The sequence below is a fragment of the Bos javanicus genome, chromosome 11, assembly GCF_032452875.1.
Source record: "Bos javanicus breed banteng chromosome 11, ARS-OSU_banteng_1.0, whole genome shotgun sequence".
Taxonomy (NCBI): domain Eukaryota; kingdom Metazoa; phylum Chordata; class Mammalia; order Artiodactyla; family Bovidae; genus Bos; species Bos javanicus.
Window position 1 is genome coordinate 92,688,809 of NC_083878.1, and position 24,506 is coordinate 92,713,314.

Below are 24,506 nucleotides of genomic sequence, written 5' to 3' on the forward strand. Positions count from 1 at the left end.
CAGTCCACAGGGGCTTGTTAAAAAAAGAAAGATTCGCCCCAGTCCTACCCCTACTGGGAAATCAAAGTTTAACAAATGCCCCAGGTGCTTCGTAGGATCAGACGGAGTTTGAGATAACGCTGAGTCATGGCTTTGGAAAACCAAAAACCCAACACGCTGGCAGTTTACAATTGTAATCGCCTGGACATTTTTAGGAACTGGGTGGAGCTCCTGGAAGTAATTTAGCCTTTCAAAAGGAAAACAGATGGGCAAAAAGTAAACAAAAACTCTCTAGAGATCCATCAGTCAGCCAAATAAAATGGTCTCCCTCTCTTCCAGATTTTCTATGGATTTCTACCGGCTCTTCCTACTGGATTTAAGTAGTGTCTTCTCAGTATAATTTTGTGACTGCTGTCAAAACAGGATCCATTTCCACACCAGAAGGCTCAGCAACATGCTGCTAATTTGGTGTCATCACTAAGGAGTTGACTAGAGGAACTGAAGCAGCAAGACAGTAAGAAACCACAAGCCTTGGCTTTCATCTGGGAGGGGTTATGGATTCAGAATCCAAACACTTGGGTTCAAATTCCAGCCCTTACCACTTACGAGATGGACAAGGTCATGAACTTCTCTGAGCCTCATTTTACCCAGCTGCACAGGGGGCTAATAACACACTCTCTGCGGAGTTATTCTGAGGAATACGTGACTTAATAGAGTGGTGGTCTGTCTGGCTCAGCCTTAACAAATGTTTGTTAATAAATAACAAATAATAAAACAAGGGCCCTCCAGCAGGGCCAGACAGAAGGGAGGGCAGAGGGAAGGTGCGGAAAGGCCAGGGACACCCTGCCCCGGGTGGCAAGGACGTGCCAGACTCCCCAGGCTGTGTGTGCCAGGGCAAACAGACAAGCTCCTGCCTTTGGGCGCTGCAGGTCTACACGGGTGGACGCTGCTGACCCACACTGTTCGTCCTCTGCACAAAAGCGGGTCAGTGCTTTTCTGGTGGAGGCAGGTGCAGTGGGAGGAGCAGTCGCCGTGGGGTCGGACCAGGGCTGGGGTTCCAGTGCCACCCCCAGGTCCACTTGCCCGCTGCAACCAGTAAGGCAGCTCCCACTTGGCGCCTGGCCCCAGGCGGACCCTGGATGATGCTTGTCCACTTCCCTTTCTCCTCAGGAGGAGAGCCATGCCTGGGCGTCGCCTCTTCTTTTATCTCCACACAGCCTGAATTTGATTTAACTCTGCGTCTTCCTCCTCAACGAGGTTGAAATATATTACTGTTTACTTAATGGCCCATCAAGCAACGAGGCCTTTATTAAATAGCAGCGTGGTACCCAGGCACTGAGGTGTGAGGAGCCCACAAATCTCTCCCCACTGCTTTGGTGAAGACAGCTTCGCGGGTCCCAGGGTGCCTCCACCTCTCAATGCCTGGAGGGTCACCGGAGATGCCCCCATGGCTGAACGCCTGAGCCCCCACCCCCGTAAGAAAGGATGGCAGCGGTCCCCAGGGGAGGGAGGCTCCAGGGAGCCAATCCTCTGACAGCGTGGCTGTCTGCTCCCCCAAAACCCCCGGCCTGGAGTGCAGGACAGCACACTGGACTTGGCGTCCACAGAGACCTGGGTGTGGGCCTCCGCCTCAGCTTCCTCATCTGTGATGTGGAGCTAATGAGGTCTACCCGCCTGGCCTCAGGGGGTGGCTGGGAGGCCCCCTAAAGCACGGCAGTAATTCTGCTGTCACCCTGCAGTGAGGGCCAGTGCTGGCCGGTCACACAGTACCTCAGCGCTGACCAGGCCCCGGCCACTCACCAGAGGCTGCAACTTGACCAGGACTTGTCTCTCTCTGCCGCTGGGGAGGTTTTCCCTACTTCCAGTTCACCACACCTAAACAGGCCTTCCACACCACACAGAGGGCTCTGATCTAGATGTGTGGCTTTTGTCTCTCTCTCTCTCTCTCTCTCTCTCTCTCTCTCTCTCTCCAGAGAGCGCAATGGCACCCCACTCCAGTACTCTTGCCTGGAAAATCCCATGGATGGAGGAGCCTGGTGGGCTGCAGTCCATGGGGTTGCTAAGAGTCGGACATGACTGAGCGACTTCACTTTCACTTTTCACTTTCATGCATTGGAGAAGGAAATGGCAAGTGTTCTTGCCTGGAGAATCCCAGGGACCGGGGAGCCTGGTGGGCTGCTGTCTGTGGTCGCACGGAGTCAGACACGACTGAAGTGACTTAGCAGCAGCAGCAGCAGCTCTCTCTCTCACACAGACACACACACGTGTTGAAGTCCCTCCAGTGGCTCCAGCTCTCAGCGTGCAGATGGGACCTTGAGGACGTGGCTCCCGCCTACCTCTCAGGTCACAGGTTCCCTTGCTCTCCCCTCCTCAGATCCTGTATTCCAGCCCGAGTGACATGTTTGCCCGGGTTCTCACCTGCCACTGTGCAGCCATGCATGCTGAACCCTCAGCCCACCTCTACCCCCAAAACCTTGCTCACCCCTCTCTTCCTTCCAGACTCAGCTCAGAGACCCCTACTCTGGGAGACCCTCACCGACCCTGCATCTGAGTCAGCTCTACCCCACCTCACCCCTGTTCACACTGCTGTTCCTCCATGGGGGTGCAGTAACCAGACAGTGAGCTCCCTGACAGGAGGGGCCCGTGGGGTGTCATTTCTTTGCTCACTCAGGGCTCAACGGAGTCCATGGCACAAAATAAAGAGTTCAGGTAATGTTTCAGGAATGGATGAAAAAATCATTTCAGCCAATGTCTATGAAGCTTATTTTCTGGCCATTGCACACTGGAGTGTGAGTGACAAACAGATATGGACAGATATTGGCCCTTTCACTAAGTAATTAAGTGTTAGTCACTCAGTTGTGCCTGACTCTTTGTGACCCCATGGACTGCAGCCTACCAGGCTCCTCTGTCCATGGGATTTTCCAGGCAAGAATGCTAGAGTGGCTTGCCATTTCCTTCTCCAGGGGATCTTCCCCACCCAGGGATCGAGTCCAGGTCTCCTGCACTGCAGGTGGATTCTTTACTGACTGAGCTACAAGGGAAGCCCTTCCACTGGTTGAATTTAAAATTGAGTGGGAAAGAAAGAAAACAAGTCGTAAAATAAAGTCGATTCGTGCTGTGAAAGCAGAGACCTGGAGACAGAAGACAGGAGACGCTAGGCAGGAGGACAGGTCAACATAGAGCATCTAAAAAGAGAAGCGCCTCGCTAGTCTGGAGCTCAGCCAGGCTACTTCACTTAAACAGAATGTAGCAGGAACCCAGAAAGAAGGCTTCGAGGCTTCTAACAGTCAAATATGTCCAAAAGACTAAGCCCCTTACTTACCTGAGTGCCTCTCACACACAGCGGCCTTTGCCAATACCTCCCATTTCAGCTCATCCCGCCTCCCTCTGTCTCCCAGCACCTTCGTGCATACTTCTAATAGAACTCAGCGTCTCGAGTTGGAACCACCAGCCCCTCGAGTTGGAACCACCAGCCCCAAGACGGGGCCTCCCAAGGCCACCATGTGTGGCATCTAAGCCATGCCCAAGGATGTGGTGATGCTGTCCATGTGCAGGCATCTTTAGTATCTGGAATACAGTACTTTTCACATTTCACATTTACAACAAATGGATTATTGATGATAACAAATATAAGCTATAATACTTACATATTATTACAATGAAAGTATCTGTTGATTTAAACTGGGAATTCAGAAATATTCTGGTTTGCTAAACAGACAGACTAAATCTGTTGATTTAGTTTGGGCCAATTTATATTTATGATGAGAATTTTCTGGCATGTGATCGTCAAGTGTCTCATGTTAACAAGACAATGTATATTGTTCCCCTTTGACAAACTAGATTATCACAATACTGTTGATCTAATAAAACCTAAAACAGACTGTATTTCTAAATAAGGTCTGTTTTTACTTCTAACATATAAGTGGTGATTACTTTCACTTTTAAAATCCTTTTTGGTCATGGCATGTGGGGTCTTGGTTCCCCAACCAGAAAGAAGCCTGGCCCCACGCAGTGGAAGCATAGAGTCCTCATCACTGGACCACTGGGGAAATCCCTACTTTCAGCTTCTGAAAAAGATCCCTCATTGGTATCAGCACACTAGCTACACCTGAAGTTTCATATTGTAGTTCAATCATCTGATGTGTATTGTGCCAGAATGTTTCTGAATTCTAAGTTTAGATCAGTAAGTACTTCATTATGATATCGTGCACATATTATTTAATAGATGATATTCACTTGTCCTTAATCCATTTGCTGGACTTTCAACAACAAATTCGTTGTTGTTGAGGAGAGGACACCTTTCTCTAATTCACACAAAAGGTACACTGTGGGCCAGGAGCGATCCTGGGTCAAGGTCTGGGATGGTGTTTGTGTTTTTAGAGCCAGTACCTTGCACAGGGTTTAGGGCTCAGCAAACAATGTATATTTGTTTAAATAAAAATCCTCAAGGTCTCAGAATTTAAAATCATATCAGATCAGATCAGATCAGTCGCTCAGTCGTGTTCGACTCTTTGCGACCCCATGAATCGCAGCACACCAGGCCTCCCTGTCCATCACCAACTCCCGGAGTTCACTCAGATGCACGTCCATCGAGTCAGTTATGCCATCCAACCATCTCATCCTCTGTCGTCCCCTTCTCCTCCTGCCCCCAATCCCTCCCAGCATCAGAGTCTTTTCCAATGAGTCAACTCTTCACATGAGGTGGCCAAAGTACTGGAGTTTCAGCTTCAGCATCATTCCTTCCAAAGAAATCCCAGGGCAAATGTCCTTCAGAATGGACTGGTTGGATCTCCTTGCAGTCCAAGGGACTCTCAAGAGTCTTCTCCAACACCACAGTTCAAAAGCATCAATTCTTCGGCGCTCAGCCTTCTTCACAGTCCAACTCTCACATCCAAACATGACCACAGGAAAAACCATAGCCTTGACTAGACGAACCTTTGTTGGCAAAGTAATGTCTCTGCTTTTGAATATGCTATCTAGGTTGGTCATAACTTTCCTTCCAAGGAGTAAGCGTCTTTTAATTTCATGGCTGCAGTCACCATCTGTAGTGATTTTGGAGCCCAGATAAATAAAGTCTGACACTGTTTCCACTGTTTCCCCATCTATTTCCCATGAAGTGGTGGGACTGGATGCCATGATCTTCGTTTTCTGAATGTTTCTCTAGAAACACTTCTAGTCTAATGGAATGAGTGTGCCACATGTGTCTGACTCTTTGTGACCTCAAGGACAGTAGCTCACCAGGCTTCTCTGTCCATGGGATTCTCCAAGCAAGAATACTGGAGTGGGTTGCCAAGCCCTTCTCCAGGGAATCTTCCCAACCCAGGGATTGAAGCTGCGTCTCTTATGTCTCCTGTATTGGGAGGTAGGTTCTTTACCACTAGCACCCCCTGGGAAGCCCTTCTAATGGAACAGTAATGCCTAAACTCTCAGAACAAGAGGTCCTAAGTGGCCAGCTGAAGCTTATTTAACTGTCACCCAGCAGGGACCAGTTGCCTCTCCTTTTGTTCGTTAGATACACTTTTGTTCCTTAGAACACTTTTTCCCAGAAAGAATGTCTTAGGAGTCAGAGGTTTTCACAGTTATAACATATCATTAGAGAAACATCTTTGCAACCTGCCTAGGGAAGAAAAAAATCTGTACGATGGTAAGGCTTTATGTAGGTAGTTTCAAGGAGAGTCTAAGATTCCTCAAGAAAGAACAAGTGCAGAGGCTAAAAGAAAACTATGCTATCATGGAAAGAAAACCCAGCCAACACAGATGACTGGCAGGGGCTTACAAATAGCTGGCTCTCCATTTCCGACTTGAGCTTCACAATGCCAGAGACAGGACGAGTTCACTGCCTGAATGCATTTATGTCATTTCCCTTTAAAGAAAGTAGTCACTTTGAAGGCAGTCCAAAAAAACAGAACTAGAACCATTCCTAATTACACAGTTCAATTCAGTTAACTGTTGCTGAATGCCTTCTGTGTGCCAGGCATGAAGGACTCAAAGATGAATAAGACAAGCTCCCTGTTACTGAAAGCCTGTTACTGAAAATCTAGGGAAAGAGAAAGACCATCTCAATCAATAACCTCCCCCGCCACCACACCCCCCCACCCCCCACACCCCACCTGCCGTGCCATCCAGGCCCAGGCAGCACTGTCTCTTCCTTGCGGTCTATAATAGCATCCAAACTTGCCTCAGCCTCCACTCTGGAATTCTAACCCATTCTCTGTAGGGCAGCCAGAGTGAACTTTTTAAAACGTAAGTGGAATTATCTTTTCCCCTGTACATAGGCAATAGGCAATGGTCTAACCTCTGCATGTAGTCTGGCCCCTGAATATCATCTGCTGGCAAGATGGGAGTCACATTGGAAACTCCGTATCAAGCCAGACCCTCTGCAAGGCTGTATCCTCAGAGGGTGAAGTAGAAGAAGACCTGCCTTGTCTACAAGGCTGTGGCTCGGGGAAGGGGAAACAGAAGGAAAGAAGTCTCCTTTCAGACTGCCACTGTAACACCTTCCTCATGCAAGCCTGGATTCAGAGCTCAATTACACCGATAACTGGAAAAACCTAACACCTAAACTTTGGTTTTCAGTGTTCTGGGTTAGTAGAGCCCTTTGGGGCAGCTGCAAAAGATGAAAATCCTCACTTTCAACCCAAACCTCAAAGAATTATCAGAGATTAAAATTCCAAGGAACATTCGTGTGTGTGTGCTCAGTCATGTCCGACTCTTCTGTGACCCCAGGGACTGTAGCCCGCCAGGCTTCTCTGTCCATGGGATTCTCCAGGCAGGAATACTGGAGTGGGTTGCCATTTCCTGCTCCAGGGGATCTTCCTGAACCAGGGATCGGACCCATGCCTCTTGGGTCTCCTGCATTGGCAGGCAAATTCTTTACCACTGTATAACCTGTGAAGCCTGAGCCCACCATTAAAAAAAAAGTCTAACAAATACCTAACTCAGAACTCCAGGAAGAGAGAAGAGAAAGATTGGGTGAGAGACTATACCAACTGAGAAAACAGATGAGAATTTTTTAGAATTAATAAAAGATAACAAACCTCAGAAACAAGAATCTCAACAAATAAACAGAATCTCAATAAATCCCAAGCAGAAAAGATAAGTCCTGCTGCTGCTGCTGCTAAGTCGCTTCAGTCGTGTCCGACTCTGTGCGACCCCACAGACGGCAGCCCACCAGGCTCCCCCGTCCCTGGGATTCTCCAGGCAAGAACACTGGAGTGGGTTGCCATTTCCTTCTCCAATGCATGAAAGTGAAAAGTGAAAGTGAAGTTGCTCAGTCATGTCCAACTCTTAGCGACCCCATGGACTGCAGCCCACCAGGCTCCTCCATCCATGGGATTTTCCAGGCAAGAGTACTGGAGTGGGGTGCCATTGCCTTCTCCGAAGATAAGTCCTAGGAAGTCTTAATGACGCTGAAGACATCTAAGACAAAAAGAGGATTTTAGAAGCAAGCAGAAAGAAAAAAGACACTTTACGAGCAAAACAAACAAACAAAAAAACCGACTGAGGGCTGACTTCTCAACAGCAAAAATGGAAATGATTAAACAGTGGCATGTGGGCTTCCCTGGTGGCTCAAAAAAAACCGACTGAGGGCTGACTTCTCAACAGCAAAAATGGAAACGATTAAACAATGGCATGTCGGCTTCCCTGGTGGCTCAGTGGGAAAGAAACCACCTACCAATGTAGGAGACGCAGGTTCAACCCCTGAGTCAGGAAAATCCCCCAAGGAAGCAAATTGCAAACCACTCCAGTATTCTTGCCTGGGAAATCCCGTGGACAGAGGAGACTGGCAGGCTACAGTCCGTGGGGTCACAGAAGAGCCAGACATAACTTAGGAACTAAACAACCAAACAGTGGCGTATCCTCAAAAGGCTGAGATCACATAAACATTAACTTAGCAATGCCTGCACAGCAATACTCTCTCTCAAGAGTGAGGGCAAAATGAAGATGTAATTTTGAACAAATAAAAAACATTAGTCTACTACAAATAGTCCCTTACTTAGTGAGTGAAAGTCACTCAGTCATGTCAGACTCTTTGCAACCCCATGGACTATACAGTTCATAGAATTCTCCAGGCCAGAATACTGGAGTGGATAGCCATTCCCTTCCTCAAGGGATCTTCCCAACCCAGGGATCAAACCCAGGTCTCCCGCATTGCAGGCAGATTCTTTACCAGCTGAGCCACCAGAGAAGCCCAATTCCTCACTAAAAGAACTTCTAAAAGATTACCTTCAGGAGAAAGAAAATAATCCCAGCAGGTCTGAGTTGTAAAACAGAATAATGAACAAAGAAAATGGTAAACGTGTGGGTAAATCTAACATACACTGAGACTGGGTAAAATAAGGTTAATGTCTACTTTGTGAAGTCAAAACAAAGACACAGTATAATAGAAGTAAAATATCGGGCAACAAGAGCACATAAGTCAGGAGAAATGCAACCACAACGAAAGCATCCTAAGATCCCTGTGTTATTAGAAGGAGAGTAAAGTTACTTTGCAAAAATCTTACACATATTAAGTTTTCTAAGATAACCCCTAGAAGAACAAAAACAGATTGCATAACTTCCAGACTAGTATGGGGGGAAAATGGAAAAAGAAAAAAAAAAAGAATTAAAAAAGCTATGCAATCTATAATCACAGAGGGAAATGTTATTAATAATATAATTCTTCAAGTAATTAATAGGTCAGACAAAAATATTAAGGATACAAAATTTGTACTGTGCAATACACAAGATAATCTAATGTACATATATAAAATACTGCATTTAGTAACTAGAGAATACACACTTTTAATCACATACATAACCATGTATTAGGCTATAAAGGAAAAAAAATTAAAACAAAAAAGTAAAGATAGAGGACATGAAGAAGGAAGGAAAGAAAGAAAGAAAGAAGAAAGAACATCCTTTAACCACACTGCCATTAAATTAGAAATTAATAATAAAGTAAGAAGAAATAACCTCATATGTTAGAAACTCAGAAAGCCATAATCCAAATAACCTGTAGGTCAAAGAAAAAATTTTCATGAAAATTTAAAATATATAGAACTAAAGGGTGATTCTTTTAATGCTACATAGCAAAACTTGTGGGTGTAGCTAAAGCAGCACTTAAGAGGCAAGTCTGTAGTCCTGAATGCTTTTATTAGAAGATGGTAGAATAAGCATCCAACCTAATGTCAGGGGCGGGGTGGGGGGGGTGGAGAATAAACTTTAAAAAGTCAAAGAAAAGAAATAAACAGCAGAAAGCCATGAAACAGAAAACTAAGTTACAGTGGAGATGATCTTTGAAAACTTATCAATTGAGATACTTGAAGAATGTAAGAGTTAGCCAAAGAAAGGACAGGGACATTCTAAGGAAAAGGAAAATGTGAACAAAGGCAAATGGCCCAGCATGAAGGTTCAAGATGTCCTCAGTGTGGTGTTGGCAGATAAAGTTCAAGGCATGGAATATGTGAAGGGAATCTAGAGCAGCTTAGGGCCAAATGTGAATTAAAAAATAGTCAACTGTACCAAGTATTCATAGACTGAGTACTTTACATGATTCCCTAGAGAAGGAAATGGCAACCTACTCCAGTATTCTTGCCTGGAAAATCCCATGGACAGAGGAGCCTGACGGGCTACAGTCCATGAGGTCACAAACAGTCAGACACAACTGAGCGACTTCACTTACTTACTTTACATGATTATATAAACTCTGGCAACAAAACAACTCCATGAGGCATAACTGTATTATGCGTATTCCACAGATAAACTGAGGCCTGGAGTAAAATTTCTCCAGGGTTACACAGTGTACAACAGTTACTGAACACAGTTGTTCAAAACAGTGACAACGAGGCTGAAAAGCCCATGCTTGTAATTGCCGTGCAATACAACATCACTGAAGGGCTTCATAATGGAGCCTCCATAACCAGACCAAACTTTATTCTTCAGGCAAATGTTTGAATCCCCCCCAAAAACAAAACTCCTTCTTATCATGCAAGTCTGGGGTGCTGTTACAGCTGCCACTGCTTTATGTCACCAGGACAGGATTCTGCTAGATACAGGTATCCAAGGAGTCCATGTACTGCTAATAGGCAACATTGTAACACAGAACTAACATGTGGAATTAACAACAGGAGGCACTGGACTAAATTGAGTTCCTGAAGCATATTTCCAATTACTACCGAGAAGACAAGTACTGTTCAATGATGAGAACTGGATCAGCAGACAGCATTTTTTTCAACAGCTTTATTGAAATATAATTCACAGATCATACAGTTCACCCATTTAAACTGTACAATTCAACATTTTTCAGTATAGTCATAGAGTCGTGTAACCATCAGTCAACACATTTAAGGACATTTTCATCACCGCAAAAAGAAATCCTGTACCCACTAAGTCACTCCTCACTCCTCCCACCAAAAGCCTCCCTCATCCTCAGCTCTAGGCAGTCATTAATCTACTTTGTGTCTAAAGATTTCCCTACTCTCAACATTCATACAAATGGAATCATGGCCTTCTGCGACTGACTTCATTCACCTAACACTGTAACACAGAACTAACATGTGGAATTAACACGTTATAAAGCTTATCCATGTTGTGGCATATATCAGTATTTCATTCCTTTTTACCGTCAAATACTATTCCACTATATGGATATTTCACATTTTAGTTATCCTTCAGCTGACGGACCTTTGGTTGTTTCCACTTTTGTCTATTGTGAATAATGATGCTATGAACATTAGTCTACAAGTGTTTGTGTGGACCTATGTTTTCAGTTCTCTTGGGTGTACACCTAGGAGTGAATTGCTGGCATGGGGCAATTCCGTGTTTAACACTTGGAGGAACTGCAGAATTGTTCTTCAAATCATTTTACTTTCCCACGAGCAGTGTACGAAGGTTCCAATTTCTCCACCTTCTCACCAACACTTATTATCTGTCTTTTTTATCACAGACACACTAGTGCATACAAAGTGGTATTTCATTGTGGTTTTGATATTCACTTTCCTAATGGCTAATGATGACATGACATTTTAACTGGCTCTTAATGTAGCCTTTTTTCACACAAGAGGTATTTTTGACAAAACCTAAGAAATCCCATTGGATGGAGGAGCTTGGTAGGTTGCAGTCCATGGGGTCGAGAAGAGTTGGAGACGAGTGAGCGACTTCACTTTCACTTTTCACTTTCATGCATCGGAGAAGGAAATGGCAACCCACTCCAGTGTTCTTGCCTGGAGAATCCCAGGGAAGGGGAGCCTGGGGGCTGTCGTCTATGGGGTCGCACAGAGTTGGACACGACTGAAGCGACTTAGCAGCAGCAACAGCAAGAAATGCCCTTGGAGACTTCCAGCAGTTTCCCTGCCCAACTGTACATGCAATGTCCAAGCCTTACCTCACGGGTAGAAGAACAGGGGTGGGATAAAAAACCAGATACAAGGAGAGGGTCAGGGATGGGTAGAAAATCAAGCATGTCCACTGAAAACATTATTTGAAAAGTTAAAAGTGGCTTATATTTTGATATGGCTATTTTGATTTACATATAATGACTATACCAAAAGAGCCATGTCAAAATGCACTGCTTTGAGCTAGGCACTGATTATTAGAATTAGATTTGGTAAAGACAAAGAGAAGATTCATTTATTTCACTCTTTCCCCAATATTTGTCATTATATTCTTCAAACTTTAGCACTTACAGGAACTCTCATACACTATTAACTGCTACAACTTTTTTGGAAAGCAGTTTGGTAATACATTCCAAAGGCCTTAAGATGTATATGCCTTTTAACCTAATTATTTCATTTCTGGAAAGTTGTCTTAAAATAATGTGAAATAAAGGGGAAAAAACTAAACCATAAATTTTTTCACAGAAAAATCAATCTAAACATTTAATAATATGGAAATAAATAATGAAATACATTTCACTGAATGAGATATTTTATACAGTTAAAATGACATTTATGACAAGTTTGTATACTGTGAAAAATGTTTATAATGTGGGTATTAATACTAATATAAAATAATATTAGCTTTGTCAAACATTAACATAATTTTATCAGCTTTATAAAATATAAAAATATATGCCTATAAGAAATATTGGAGTCAAATTCTTCAAAATAAAAAGTCATTGCATCTCAGTGGTGGGATGATAAATGGTTTTTTTTCTATTTTTTGCAAATTTTTAATATTTAAGCAATGTACAAGGATGATTTACATAAGTGATAAATATGGTTTTAAATAAAACTAACAACCAGGCTCAAAGCCCAGTCCTGCACTGAACGATTTCAGTAAACACCAACTTCCAGTGGTCTTGCTTCCAAGAGCCAGGAAATCATACCCCACTTAGGGAAACAGTATGATCCACTGAACAAGATGTGGCCAGAGAGCCAGGACTCTGCCCTCAAATTCCAAGCAGTGTGTGACTTAACACCTTTGAAGAAGGGGAGAGTTGAAACAGATGACATACTTACTGCATACTGACTTTGGAATATGGTTACGTATGTTATTAACGTGGGACAAGTATCACAATGCCCCCTGTGACAGACTAATAGTGGTGGGGATTCAAACGCAAACCTAACTCCACTCCACACTGACACCTGTGAAACAGAAATAAGGAGTCTACCGTGCTTACTGCACAAAGTAAAAGTCAACTGAGATAAATGTATGTGACAGTCCCCAAAATATTTAGTTCCTTGAAAGGTAAGACTCTAACGCCCTCCACTGCTGCTGCTGCTGCTAAGTCGCTTCAGTCGTGTCCGACTCTGTGCGACCCCATAGACGGCAGCCCACCAGGCTCCCCGGTCCCTGGGATTCTCAAGGCAACAACACTGGAGTGGGTTGCCATTTCCTTCTCCAATGCAGGAAAGTGAAAAGTGAAAGTGAAGTCACTCAGTCGTGTCCGACTCTTAGCGACCCCATGGACTGCAGCCTGCCAGGCTCCTCCGTCCATAGGATTTTCCAGGCAAGAGTACTGGAGTGGGGTGCCATTGCCTTCTCCTAACGCCCTCCTAATTCTCTAAGAATTTAATAGCACTTGAGGATGAAATTGTGTTTCCTCTGCCTTCTTAAGCTAACAAGTCAACAATAGAGATTGCTTTTAGTGACTAGCGAGACAAAAATGTTTTAAATTATAATAATGTAAATTATGCAAGGCAAATGAGTATTAGATGTCTAAATGTCAACAGCAGGGGAAATATTTACAATACAAATGGGAAAAAAAGTAACCACTCATAATATTTACAAACCAATAAGAAAAACATAAACACACAAAATATCAACATAAACAACCCAAAAGATAAATGAACAAAAAATACACATGTAGGTATTTCACAGATGAAACAGTACAAATGACTAAAAAACCTACACAAAAATCCCAACCCTCATGACAATCACAAAAATGTAAATTAAAAACTCATATTTTTACCTATTAGTTTGGCAAAGATTTAGCAGATTAACAGGATACAGCATTGGAGATGATATGAGAAGACAAGCACTTTCAAACACTACTGGTGTTTGACAGTAGTGTTTGACAATAACTATCAAAATACAAAGTGCACATAACCTTTGACCCAACACGTCCTACAGAAGCATTTGCACAAGTAAATACTTAATGTCTGAAGAGGGATGTTTACTGCACCATCTTTTGTAATAGCAAACAAAACACAGAAACACATCCATCAATACATTTGATGGTGGTACATCCATCAGATGGGCTCTTTGGTTGTTAGCAAAATGAAATGAACCTGTATGTACTAACAGAGAACGATGTCCACAAAGTACTGCTAAAGAAGCACTTGCCAGACACCATATACACTGATGGTGGCATTTAAAATAACATGAAAATTGTTTCTATTTATATATATACACACTTGTGTCTCTACACATGATGTCTAGTTGGTGGTCATTAGCAGGATGTTCTGATTCTCTTTGCACACTCATGGTAGGACTGTACATCCCAGCCCCACTGAAATTCACCAGGCTAAGGATTTTGCTTTGACAAATGAGACGTGAGCACAATCACCTCCGAGTCGAAGGCTTAAAAGCTGGCGTGGCATTTATCATGTTCCCTTCCTCCTGGTGACTCACTGAAGCAGGTGCCGAGCTGGAAGCCTGGATCCCTGGATAATCAAGATGGTGGCAGACGCTTGTCCCCACACCCCCACCCCTAAGTGTGAGCAAGAAGGAAACTTCTGTTGTACTTCTGTTGATACTCCAGCACAATTGAGTGGTCCTGATACACACAGGAATAAGAAAAAATGTCTGGAAAAATACATACCAAACTGTAATCTTGATGTTACCCTAAGGAAAAGAGATAGGATGGGAGACAGAAAGGGCAGGGAATGGGGGGGGGGGGGTTGGTGGGAAGCACTCTGGGGTTTTACTTTATATACTTGGGAATTATATAAATTTTCATAAGCACATATTGTTTTTAGAATTTGAACACAAGGTATTTGTAAATAATGGAAGATGTCCAAAAGTTTTTAGATTGTTGCTTTTAAAAATTCCAATAACTGCAGTTCTAACACAAAGAGAAATAAAATCTCCCCGTGACCATAAGGAACAGAATATGAAAACTGGCCTCTGCAAGAGTTCTAGGCAGAGGGACTGAAGGGCTCCTTTGAAAAGTAACACTGTACTTAGGGATGCACACGAGACAAACCGCCCTATTCTTTCAGCTCCATTAAGGGTGCAAAGGTTTTACTCATATGACACAGAAGCAGATGGGGGAAGAGAAGGAGCCATCAGCAAATGGCTGCTAGCTAGGACTTAGGAAGCATTTATAAAAATTACTGGATGACGGTTCCCAAACATGCAGAGAAACAAACATGCACGCAAATGGCGGCCAAGGCAGCTGTGAAGGCAGGACCCGATATGATGTGATGCAGAACGAGAGATGTCAGTCCATCTGGAACAGAGAAACAACATCATCGTTCTCTCTGGCAAAACCACAGCCTTTGTGGAGGAATCTCAGGGAATGACTGGGCTGCAGAGGAGCAACCACATGGAAAGGAGGGTTCAAAACTAATCAACGCAATAAGGTTATTTGCCTGTTGATGCCATCCATTTTGTATTATAAAACTGAATTAAAATGTCATGGAAATTCATCGGAGGGAAAGCCAACTAATGGGTATTCTTATTTGAAAGTACCAGACACTTTCAAGATTTTCAGAATTAATCCTCACAAGCCTACCACCTATTTTATGCTCTTTCTTAGAGATGAGGAGCCTTTGGCTCAGAGATGTAAAGGAACTCGGCCGGGGCCACAGAGCCAAGTTTCACACCCATGTCTGGTATGGTCTTTCCAGGGTCAGTGGGGAGGGCTGCTTAGGGATGGAAGGAAGAAGTAAAGACATCGGCCCAGGGAATTTGCTTCTCTGTTCACATCAACAACCTCCTTATTTGTTTTATGACCACAAAAGTTAAGTACTGATGTCACTCAAATAGCTAAAATAAACTTCCAGTGTTGACATACATAGTTAATATACCAGAGTATGAGACTGGCACCAGGCTCAGAATGGAAGCCTTAAAATGTTCAGTTAAATCCACGAAACTTTAAAAGTATAATTGCCTTCAAAAGAAAAGAATTTTAAATCAGTGTTATTTAAAAAAAATTTTAGGGACCTCCCTGGCGGTCCAGTGGGTAAGACTCTGCCTTCCAATCCAGGGGGTGCACGTCTGATCCCTGCTCGGGAAGCCATCATCCCACAGGCCTCGACCAAAAAACCAAACCATAAAACAGAAGTTTTAACAAACTTAAAGTTTGTAATAAACTCAACAATGACTTTAAAAAATGGTCCACATCAAAAAAAAAAAAAAACTTAAAATTTTTTTTAAACCTAAACTACATCACATTGATATTTGTGCAAAATGTACCTGCCCTTATCACACAGAGGTCTCTGGGTGTGTTTGTTATCTGCTGTATCCCAAGAACTCAAATATAGCCTGGCACAAAGTAGGTCTCAGAGTATTTGTCAAATGATTCAAATGAGCTGTCAAGTGTGTTTAACCAGTAACCTACATATGAAGATGGAATTCTATACTAGTTGTCTTCTGATTTAAAATACATATATAAAATCAAATAACCAATGTCTATAGTTACCCAATAAAAGGAAAAGTACCGTTAACTGAATGCAAACAATGTGCTCAGCACTGGGTGAAGGCAATTCACATACATCCCCTCATTTAATCTCACAAGGACTCAGCAGGAATCACTGCGGCCCACCGATACAGTTGAAGAAACTGACGCTCAGAGTGGTTCTGTATGCAGGACCCAACCTGCTTGGTCACACAAGGAATTAGTGGCAAGGATTTTAACCCATCTGTGTGAATTTCAAAGTCCCTGCTAGCTCCAGGACGTACTACTTTCCGTCTAGAGAAGCCACTTAAAGAGTGGCCAATTATTTTTATAATATGTTCTTTTCAAGGGATAGATTTAAAAGAAAATGTATAATTGAATTTTCGTATTCAACTTCTGACAGAAAACCGGAATACTTCCAAAATCGAGGCTATTTACAATAGAGAGCATATTTCTGTAACACGGAAGACTGCTCTAACAATTGCAATACCTGCTTAAAAACTAAAATTTTAATTTGTACTAGTTATAGAACTGGAATATGAGCTCCTGGAATACACTGTCTTTTAAATGAGAGGCATTAGTGTGGATTCATGAGGCTTTTATACATATTGTATTGTTCAAGTAGGAGTGGTAGTGAATTGTGATTTTTATGGCATGACAAGTTTAACTTGCAAAGGAAAAATTCTAGTGTGCTAGGTGTTAAAATAACATGTCTGTTGAAGGAGAACATTGGATGCAGTAGGCTATAAACTGTCCTTAAACAAGGCTGTTTTCAAAAACTGGAAAGTAAATTGCAATGACTATCATTAAAATGAGGAAGGCGGGGAAGGTTAAACTATCCAATTTTTCATTTTCTAATCTGCCTTCATCCACCAAGAGTCTGCAACACGGCGGTTCATGCAGCAGGCTCAGGCCCCGCAGAGGAGCAAGGCCACTCGGCTAGTCAATGCATCAGAATCTCTTTCCCCTCGTGGGCAGCCACGAGATAGGATTTGGAAAGTGCAGACACCAAAGGCTCCCTCTGCCAGGCGGGATATATTTCAGTATGTTTTATTTTAAGTCCTATTTGCAACGTCAGCCTCCTGGTTCTAAGTGACACCACTGCCATTCGAGAGTTATGAGTCAGATGAGGAATGGGAGGGTTCAGAAGTGGAGGATTATACAACACACTGAAAAGTGGGCTTGGGAACAAGGCAGACTGTTTGAACCCTGACTCTCCCACTTCTGAACCCAATTCCATTTCTTCAATTGTTATCTGGGGGGCAATTCCCTGGCGGTCCACTGGTTAGGACTCCATGTTCTCACTGTCAAGGACCCGGGTTCCAACCCTGGTCAGGGAACTAACATCCCACAAGCCTTATGGTGCTGCCAAAAAAAAAAAATGTTATCTTGGAATAGTAATAACAGAATAACTCCTTGCAGGGTGGATTTTAGCAAAGGACTGGCAAAGAAGACAGTAGAGGCTTGTGTACTGGCTGTACGCACAGGCCCTGGATGGCTCAGACACCTGTTGCCTGCGCGGCCTTGGACTACCCCTGAACCAACCTCCTCTCCACCTCGGTTTCCTCAGCTGTAAACTGGAAATAATGGGGAAAAATAAAAAGGAAGTAATGGGATCCACCTCAGAGGGCTGCTGTGAGGATTAAATAAAATAATACATAATAAGTGTTCTATATAAGTTTTAATGAGCAGAAAGCACTTAGAACATAAAGCCTAGCATGTAATATGATGTTTCAAAGACAGTAACTAACATCACGCAGGTTGTAAGTAGGATGATATCCTAAGTATATACATGCTTCAAAGAAAGGCTGGATACATTTCTGAAAACAACACATGATTTGGACACTCTTGAAGCAAAGAGCTCACTCTGTAATAGATCTTGTGAAAGTCACTCACTCGTGTCCAACTCTTTGAGACCACATGGACTGCAGCCTGTCAGGCTCCTCTGTCCATGAAATTCTCCAGGCCAGAATACTGGAGTGGGTAGCCATTCCCTTCTCCAGGGGTCATCCCAACCCAGGAATTGAACCCAGGTTTCCCACATTGCAGGCGGATTCTTTACTGACTGAGCCACCAGGGGAGCCCTAATAGATCTTGGGATAGGGCTTATGCCAACTGTTATCAACAAAGGTCCCTCTATCAAATCTCTCAGCGCCCTTGATCACGTTAGCTGGTGTCCATGACACCACCACGTACGTATACACTGACATCTCCAAGGAGAGCAGCTCGCAAAAACAGTGGCATCTGCTCTCCACGGTGTCTTTTCCCTACGGTTTTCTTTAATGAGGGTGTCCAAACTGCAAAAAGAATATACAGGAGAGGCAGAGAGAGGCTCACATGATTAGAAGAGAAGCACGCATTTGTGTAAATATTTATTGAGCTTCTACTATGAGCGAGGAACCATGTCTCTCTTTCACGTCTCAACTTCACAGTGACTCTATAAACATGATTTTGCTCTTCTAAAGTAAACTTTCATCTTACCTACAAATGTGCAGAGCTCACATTTATGAACTGTCCTTTGAGAAACGTGGTGGGCACCATTGCATTAGACCTCACCGAGTGGATACAACTGAAAACTGAATCGTTTCAGAGAGTTGGTGTGGCTCCCTTGAGACTGACAGCGTGGGCAAGGGAAGCATGGTCTATAAGCGGCAGGAATCTGTGATCATACTCAGCCAGAAGCACAAGCTTCCTGGCATGGCCTTCAGCGTCCTCCAATCTGGCTCCTTCTTCATCTCTCTCTGCTCTCTAAGCCGCCATCACCCCATCCTGTGTATAAAACCAAATCTCCCTGCCTTGGCTCCTCCTCTGTATGGAATGCCCTGTGCCCAACTCCACTCCCAGGCTGGACTGCGATTGTCAGTGTACATGTCTGTCCCTGGAGGGTACGGAGAGAATCCCATTTGTGTCTATACCTGCCACCCCCCAGGGTCCACCAGCATCAGCCCGCAGGGAGCAGTGGCAAGGGCACAGAACAGGAGGCTGGTTTCGAATGGAAACCTGTTTCAGATGCCAGCTCTGCCCCTCACCAGCTGTCTGACCTCGTGTAAGTTAACCTCTGGGTACTTCGATTTCCTCCTGTGTAGAAATGGAGACCAAAGGGTTGTTGGGAGAATCAAATCCTTGGCTATATGTGGCGCACCCAGAAGAGCGCCTGGCACAGGGGAAGGGCTGTGGAAGGATTCATCATCGTTGTTCATTATCACTGTCACTACTGGTTACTGTTGTTAAGTGTCTGTTAATAGAGAAAAGTGGGGGAAGAAGGGGGATTGAGCTCTGAAGCCAAGCAAATGCGGAGCTCCCTCGCTGGCTCGGTGCCGCCCTGCTGAACGGCCCAGTGGTGGAGCCCCTCACCACTTACTCGCAAAGGAGACACAGACCTTTCACTCTGGGTGGTACTCATGTCCTTGTTTCTCACTTGGGCTGCCCACCTGACCCCTGCCAGAGCCAGCTGGCTGGGGACTCCCACATCCCGAAGTGACAGCACAGCATGACATACGAAGGACGCTGCAGTTCAGTTCCTTGCAACCCAGCCCCCAGCAGGGTTCCTGCTGCTAGAACATCAGTGCTGAGCATTAGAGGTAAACCCTTCCAACAGCACCCCTGTAACAGATGGGGAAACAAGCCTGGGGACGTTGTGTTTGCATTTTGTTAGTACCCAGTTTATATATATATATATATAGATGTTACCTCTCATGAAGCCAACTTTGCTGCAGGTACTAAGAATACCATAATCATCGTTTAAACCTGGAAGGAACTTTCAAGTTTTCCTAGCCTGGCACTTTTCGAACTCCACATTCTATGGTGTGAAGATGAGATGTCAGCTCTGTGGTTAAGTCATCCGTTCATTCATTTATGGATCACCCACCACCTGCTGGGCATCAGGGACGCAAGTCAGAAACCACTCCTGTCCTCAGGACCTCACAGGCAAACAGGGAAGCGTGATGGTAGGTAAATAATCACACCTCTAATAGTAAAGTCCTGTTGGGAGTAAATTATGTTAAAACATCCTAGAATGAGCATCTCCACTTACACACCAGTATGAGCAGGAGAACAGGTAAAGCAGGGCTTGGAGGGAACAGTTACGGGTAGCACCTCAGAAACCGCTCACCCCTTCGAGTTCACCAGCACGAGGGCCTCACACAGACTAACACTACCATTATGTGGCTGCAGCAGCAGAGAGACTGGGAACCACGGACCTAGCTGGACCCACTCCCATTTGACAGACAGGCAAACTGAGGCTTAAAGAATTGAACTCACTTGCCAAAGTCCCAAGGCAGGTAAATGGAAAATGCTTAAGGTTTCGTAGTGGCTCACACAGGCTTCCCAAAGAGTCCACATCCCACAGCGTGGCACACGACCTGACCCCTGCTCACCCCTCCTGCCTCTGCTCTCACCATTCTGCCGCCCACTCTGTGACCCAGCCCTACCGAATTAGGTGTGAACCCCCGAATGGATCTCTGCTCTGTCTGTCCCACCCCCTGTGCCAGGGATCCAAAATCAACGATCCCTAATAATAATAATAAATAATTCCCAGAACTCAGCTCGGGGCTCTCTCCTCCAGGACATGGCCCTGACATGACGCTCCTCTACCTCCTAGAGCAGGTACACCTTTACACAGACACAGAAACACTCATCACGTAAGGCGTTCATCCATTCAACACATATTTATTGAGCACCTTCTGTGTGCCAAGCACCTGAGGAAACAGCAGTACATAACACAAGGCCCTTGCCCTCATGGAGCTTACATTCTAGTGAGGGAAACAGACAATAACCAATACAAAATCCAGTGTCACTAGAGTTCAGTGCTATGAAAAAAATCAATATAGAAGAGCAAGCATCAGTTCAGGTGGGTGGGGGGTGGATACAGGTGAAGGCCTCTCTGACGGTGTGGCATTTGATCAGAGGTCTGAAGTGATAGAGAAAGCCATGGCAACAGCTGGGAAAGGAGCATTTCAGGAGCAGCAGCAGAGGCCCTGTAACTACTGCAGTGATTTCTTACTTGTGTCTTATCACTTACTGAACTTGGAGGTCCTTGAAGGCAAGGGTTACATCTTAAGCATCTTTGCTTCGCAGGGCCCAGCATCCATAGCGGACACTTACAGAATGAGTGACTGAAGCTGGACCAGCATGTGTGGCTGCTTATTTCTGAGTCTGAATGGCTCCATCTCTTGAGATCTGGCCAGTTTTGTGTGTCTCTCCCCAACCCTTGCCCCAGGGCTAAGCTAAGTACAGGCCATGCTTGGGCCAATCAGCCTTCCTTCATTCTGTGGCCTGGTCTCAGCCCCTGGATCCTCCCTTCATTAGGGCTATGGTACTGACAAGCTCTCCATGTTTATCTCCTTTTGGTCTTCATATCTCCCACCTTGACCTAGGACCCTGTCCCAAAACCCAGACACCTAGTCCTGGGAGCCACCCTCACTTTCTCCAGATTTCATGGGCATGAAAGCCCTCCCCTGATCCCCAAGCCCCAGGGCTGGGGGGCCCTGACACCTGGAATCAGACTACTCAATGGCTAACCCCTCCCTATCTGGAAATCTGCCCTGCCTGACTCTCAACTCCCCTCCAAACCACATGACTCCTACTGCTGGGACAGCAATCCTCTGACCTCATTAATTCTGTCTGTGGCCATCTCTCTGCATGTTCCACCTTCATTATACCATTCCTGAAAGTCTTCTCTAGCCAAGGCCCAGGGCTGCTAAGGTCCTGCGTCCTCGTGTCTGTTACAGATTTGGGTCCAAGCCTCCAGATTCGACTACCCTGAACCACATCCTGACACTCCCCAAAGCACATTAAATAACAGTGAGTAAGTGAGGGAAGTCACCCAGTCGTGTCCGACTCTTTGCAACCCCATAGACTATAGCCTACCAGGCTCCTCCGTCCATGGGATTTTCCAGGCAAGAGTACTGGAGTGGGTTGCCATTTCCTTCTCCAGAGGATCTTCCTGACCCAGGGATCAAACCCGGGTCTCCCGCATTGTAGGCAGATGCTTTACCGTCTGAGCCACCAGGTAGGCACTGCAAATAAAGTCACAGCCACTCAATCAACTACAACAGATTATCTCTGGATGTCACTGGTGCTTCAGCCCAACCCCTTCCAGATCTAAAATAAGTTCAAGGACAAATAACCCATTCCTTCACTCACCCTTTTGCCCACCAGTTCCTGATGCCTGTTTATATGCCAAGCCTTAGGACATAAAAAACCCAGCACCTACACTGTTGACAATGATACTGACGGTGATGTGATGTTGATGGTGGAAACGAGAGAGGAGTGGGTGGTAAGATGAGTTCCCATTTATTGCAGACTTGGGTTATATTATAATACACAGTGAGTCTTCTAATACTAAGAAAACTATGAGGTAGGTACATTTAGCCTGACTTTACAGAGGAAGAAATAGGCTAAAGAAGTGAGGCAAGTTGCTCAAGGTCACACAGCTAAGTGACATGATGCTGAGACCCTAGTCTTTCTGCCTCCAAAGTAGGGGTTCAACCTCCTCAAGGGGCCACCCAGTAAACGCTAGACAAATAAAACTTAAGGAAGAAATGAAAGAGAGAGAGGATCGACGGCTTCAGGGACTCACAGCTGCTGGAGGAGACAGACATAAAAACAAATGTCTACAATGTGGGGGAGGCGAGTGCTGATGGCTGGAGATCATGGAGCCAAGGGTAGCTGCAGGGGAGCTAGAGGAAGGACAAACTAACTCGACCTGGGGGATCTAGAGCAGTCTTGAGGAAGTGACTTGGGGGCTAGGCTTTGAAGGAGAAGCAGTGAGAGGCTGACACGCGTGGCGCACAGCAGGAGCTTGGCCCTGAGACCTAGCCTGAGCCAGCAGGCTCCTCTGAGGTCTTCCAGTCCACCCCCCTGTGCCCACGCGGCAGGGCCGGGCCTCACCTCCTTCCACTTGAGCTGGCGGATGCTGATCTTCAGGGCGTCCAGGGAGGTCCTGGCCTTGGAGCTGTCCACGGTGACCGGCCGCAGAGAGCAGTACTCGTCGGGCTGGCCCGAGCTCCGCTTGCAGCTGCGGCCCTTGATCCTAGACTTCCCGTGCGGGCAGAGGCCAGACGCCGGCTCCGGCTTCGCCAGGGACACGGGCAGCGTGGGCGGCGGCCGCGGGGGAATGCGGGCGTCACCTTCCTCGGCCGCGCAGGGTGGCGCCGGGGCCGGCTCCTTGGGCTGCTCCTCCCCCGCCTTGCGCTCGGGTTCCCCGGCCGCGCCGGGGTCCACGCGGACCTGCTCCTTCGCCGCCTGCGCTTTGGTCGGGGCCACGGCCTCCGCCTCCCACCAGGCCGCCAGCTCCCTCTCGGGGCTGCCCCGCAGCATGGCCCTCAGGGTTGGTGCCAACGCCAGTGACGGAGCCGCCGCCGCCGCCGCTCCGCCGCCCCGGCCCCCGACCAAACTGCCGTCGCTGCCGCCGCTGCCGCGCGCTCCCCTCCCGAGCCGGTTGCCATGATCGCTCAGGCTCCGGTTGACAAGGGCAGTCGCCCACTGGACGGGGCCCGAGAAGGGACAATCGCCGTCACAGGCCCGGCGACCTCATAGGCGAGACTGCTCACGTGGTCAGGCCTGTCACAGAGGCGGCGGCGGACATCTTGGAAGAGGGCGGAAGCGGCCTCGGCCCGCCCACTCCAACACGCTGGGTAGTTTGCTGAGCTCCCAGAACTTGGAGCCGACACGCTGGAGATGAGCTTGAGAGTGGACCAGCTATCGGAGCTTGCAGGGCTTCTGAGCCCCGGGACTGGGCCGGAGAGACGATAACTTCAAACAGGAAACCCACTTTCCTCCACTCCACGAGCACTCACCGGGATAACTCCTGATCCGATGGAGGAGGCACAACCTCATCCATTCTAGGCACTTCCACCCTCAGAAAGAATCTCAGCCTGATGATGGAGATAACAAGTCCAGACCCTCAAGGAGCGGCTGCTCGTTTGAGGAAATCGCTTTCTCGTCCTGGGAGAGCCCCCAGACTGAGAGGGGGGGACACCTTTCCCTGTTCTCAGGGAGCTCGCAAAGGAATGGGGCAGCCATGGGAAACCTGCAGATTCGCGGTTTAGTTGAGGGCATCAACCAACCCCTTTTCATATTATGTCATTAAGAAAGAAATTTGTATCAATAAAATACACATAAAATCTGTCATTTTAACCATTTTTTTAGGTATAGCCAAGGGCGTTAACACAGTCACATTGTGCAAACATCACCATTTATCTTCTGAACTTTTTCATCTTCTCCAACTGAAACTCTGTACCCATTAAACTCTTAACTCACAGCCCCCGGACCTCCATTCTCCTTTCTGTCTATATGAATTTGATAAACTGCCTCATATAAGTGGAATAATCTAACATTTATCCCTTCGTGTCTAGCTTATTCATTCAGCATAATGCCTTTGGGGTTCATCCGTGTTGTAATATTATCAGAATTGCATGCCTTTGTAAGGCAGAATAGTGCTCCATTGTATGGATAAAACTGCATCGTGTTTATCCATTCA

The 24,506-nt window shown here is 45.7% G+C and overlaps 1 protein-coding gene across 3 annotated transcripts in view; it reads right to left on the reverse strand.

The window, feature by feature from the left end:
• TTLL11 (tubulin tyrosine ligase like 11) overlaps positions 1-24,159 on the reverse strand; it is a 268,751-nt gene extending 244,592 nt beyond the window's left edge. The window contains exon 1 of one of the 3 annotated variants that reach the window (XM_061433419.1): positions 22,916-24,157. In XM_061433419.1, the coding sequence (XP_061289403.1) occupies positions 22,916-23,344 (429 nt within the window). In that variant the 5' untranslated portion in view covers positions 23,345-24,157. Of the gene's footprint in view, positions 1-22,915 lie in introns of all 3 variants that reach the window. The other 2 variants (XM_061433418.1, XM_061433420.1) reach the window with 2 other exon arrangements.
• Between the last annotated feature and the right edge of the window lie 347 nt (positions 24,160-24,506).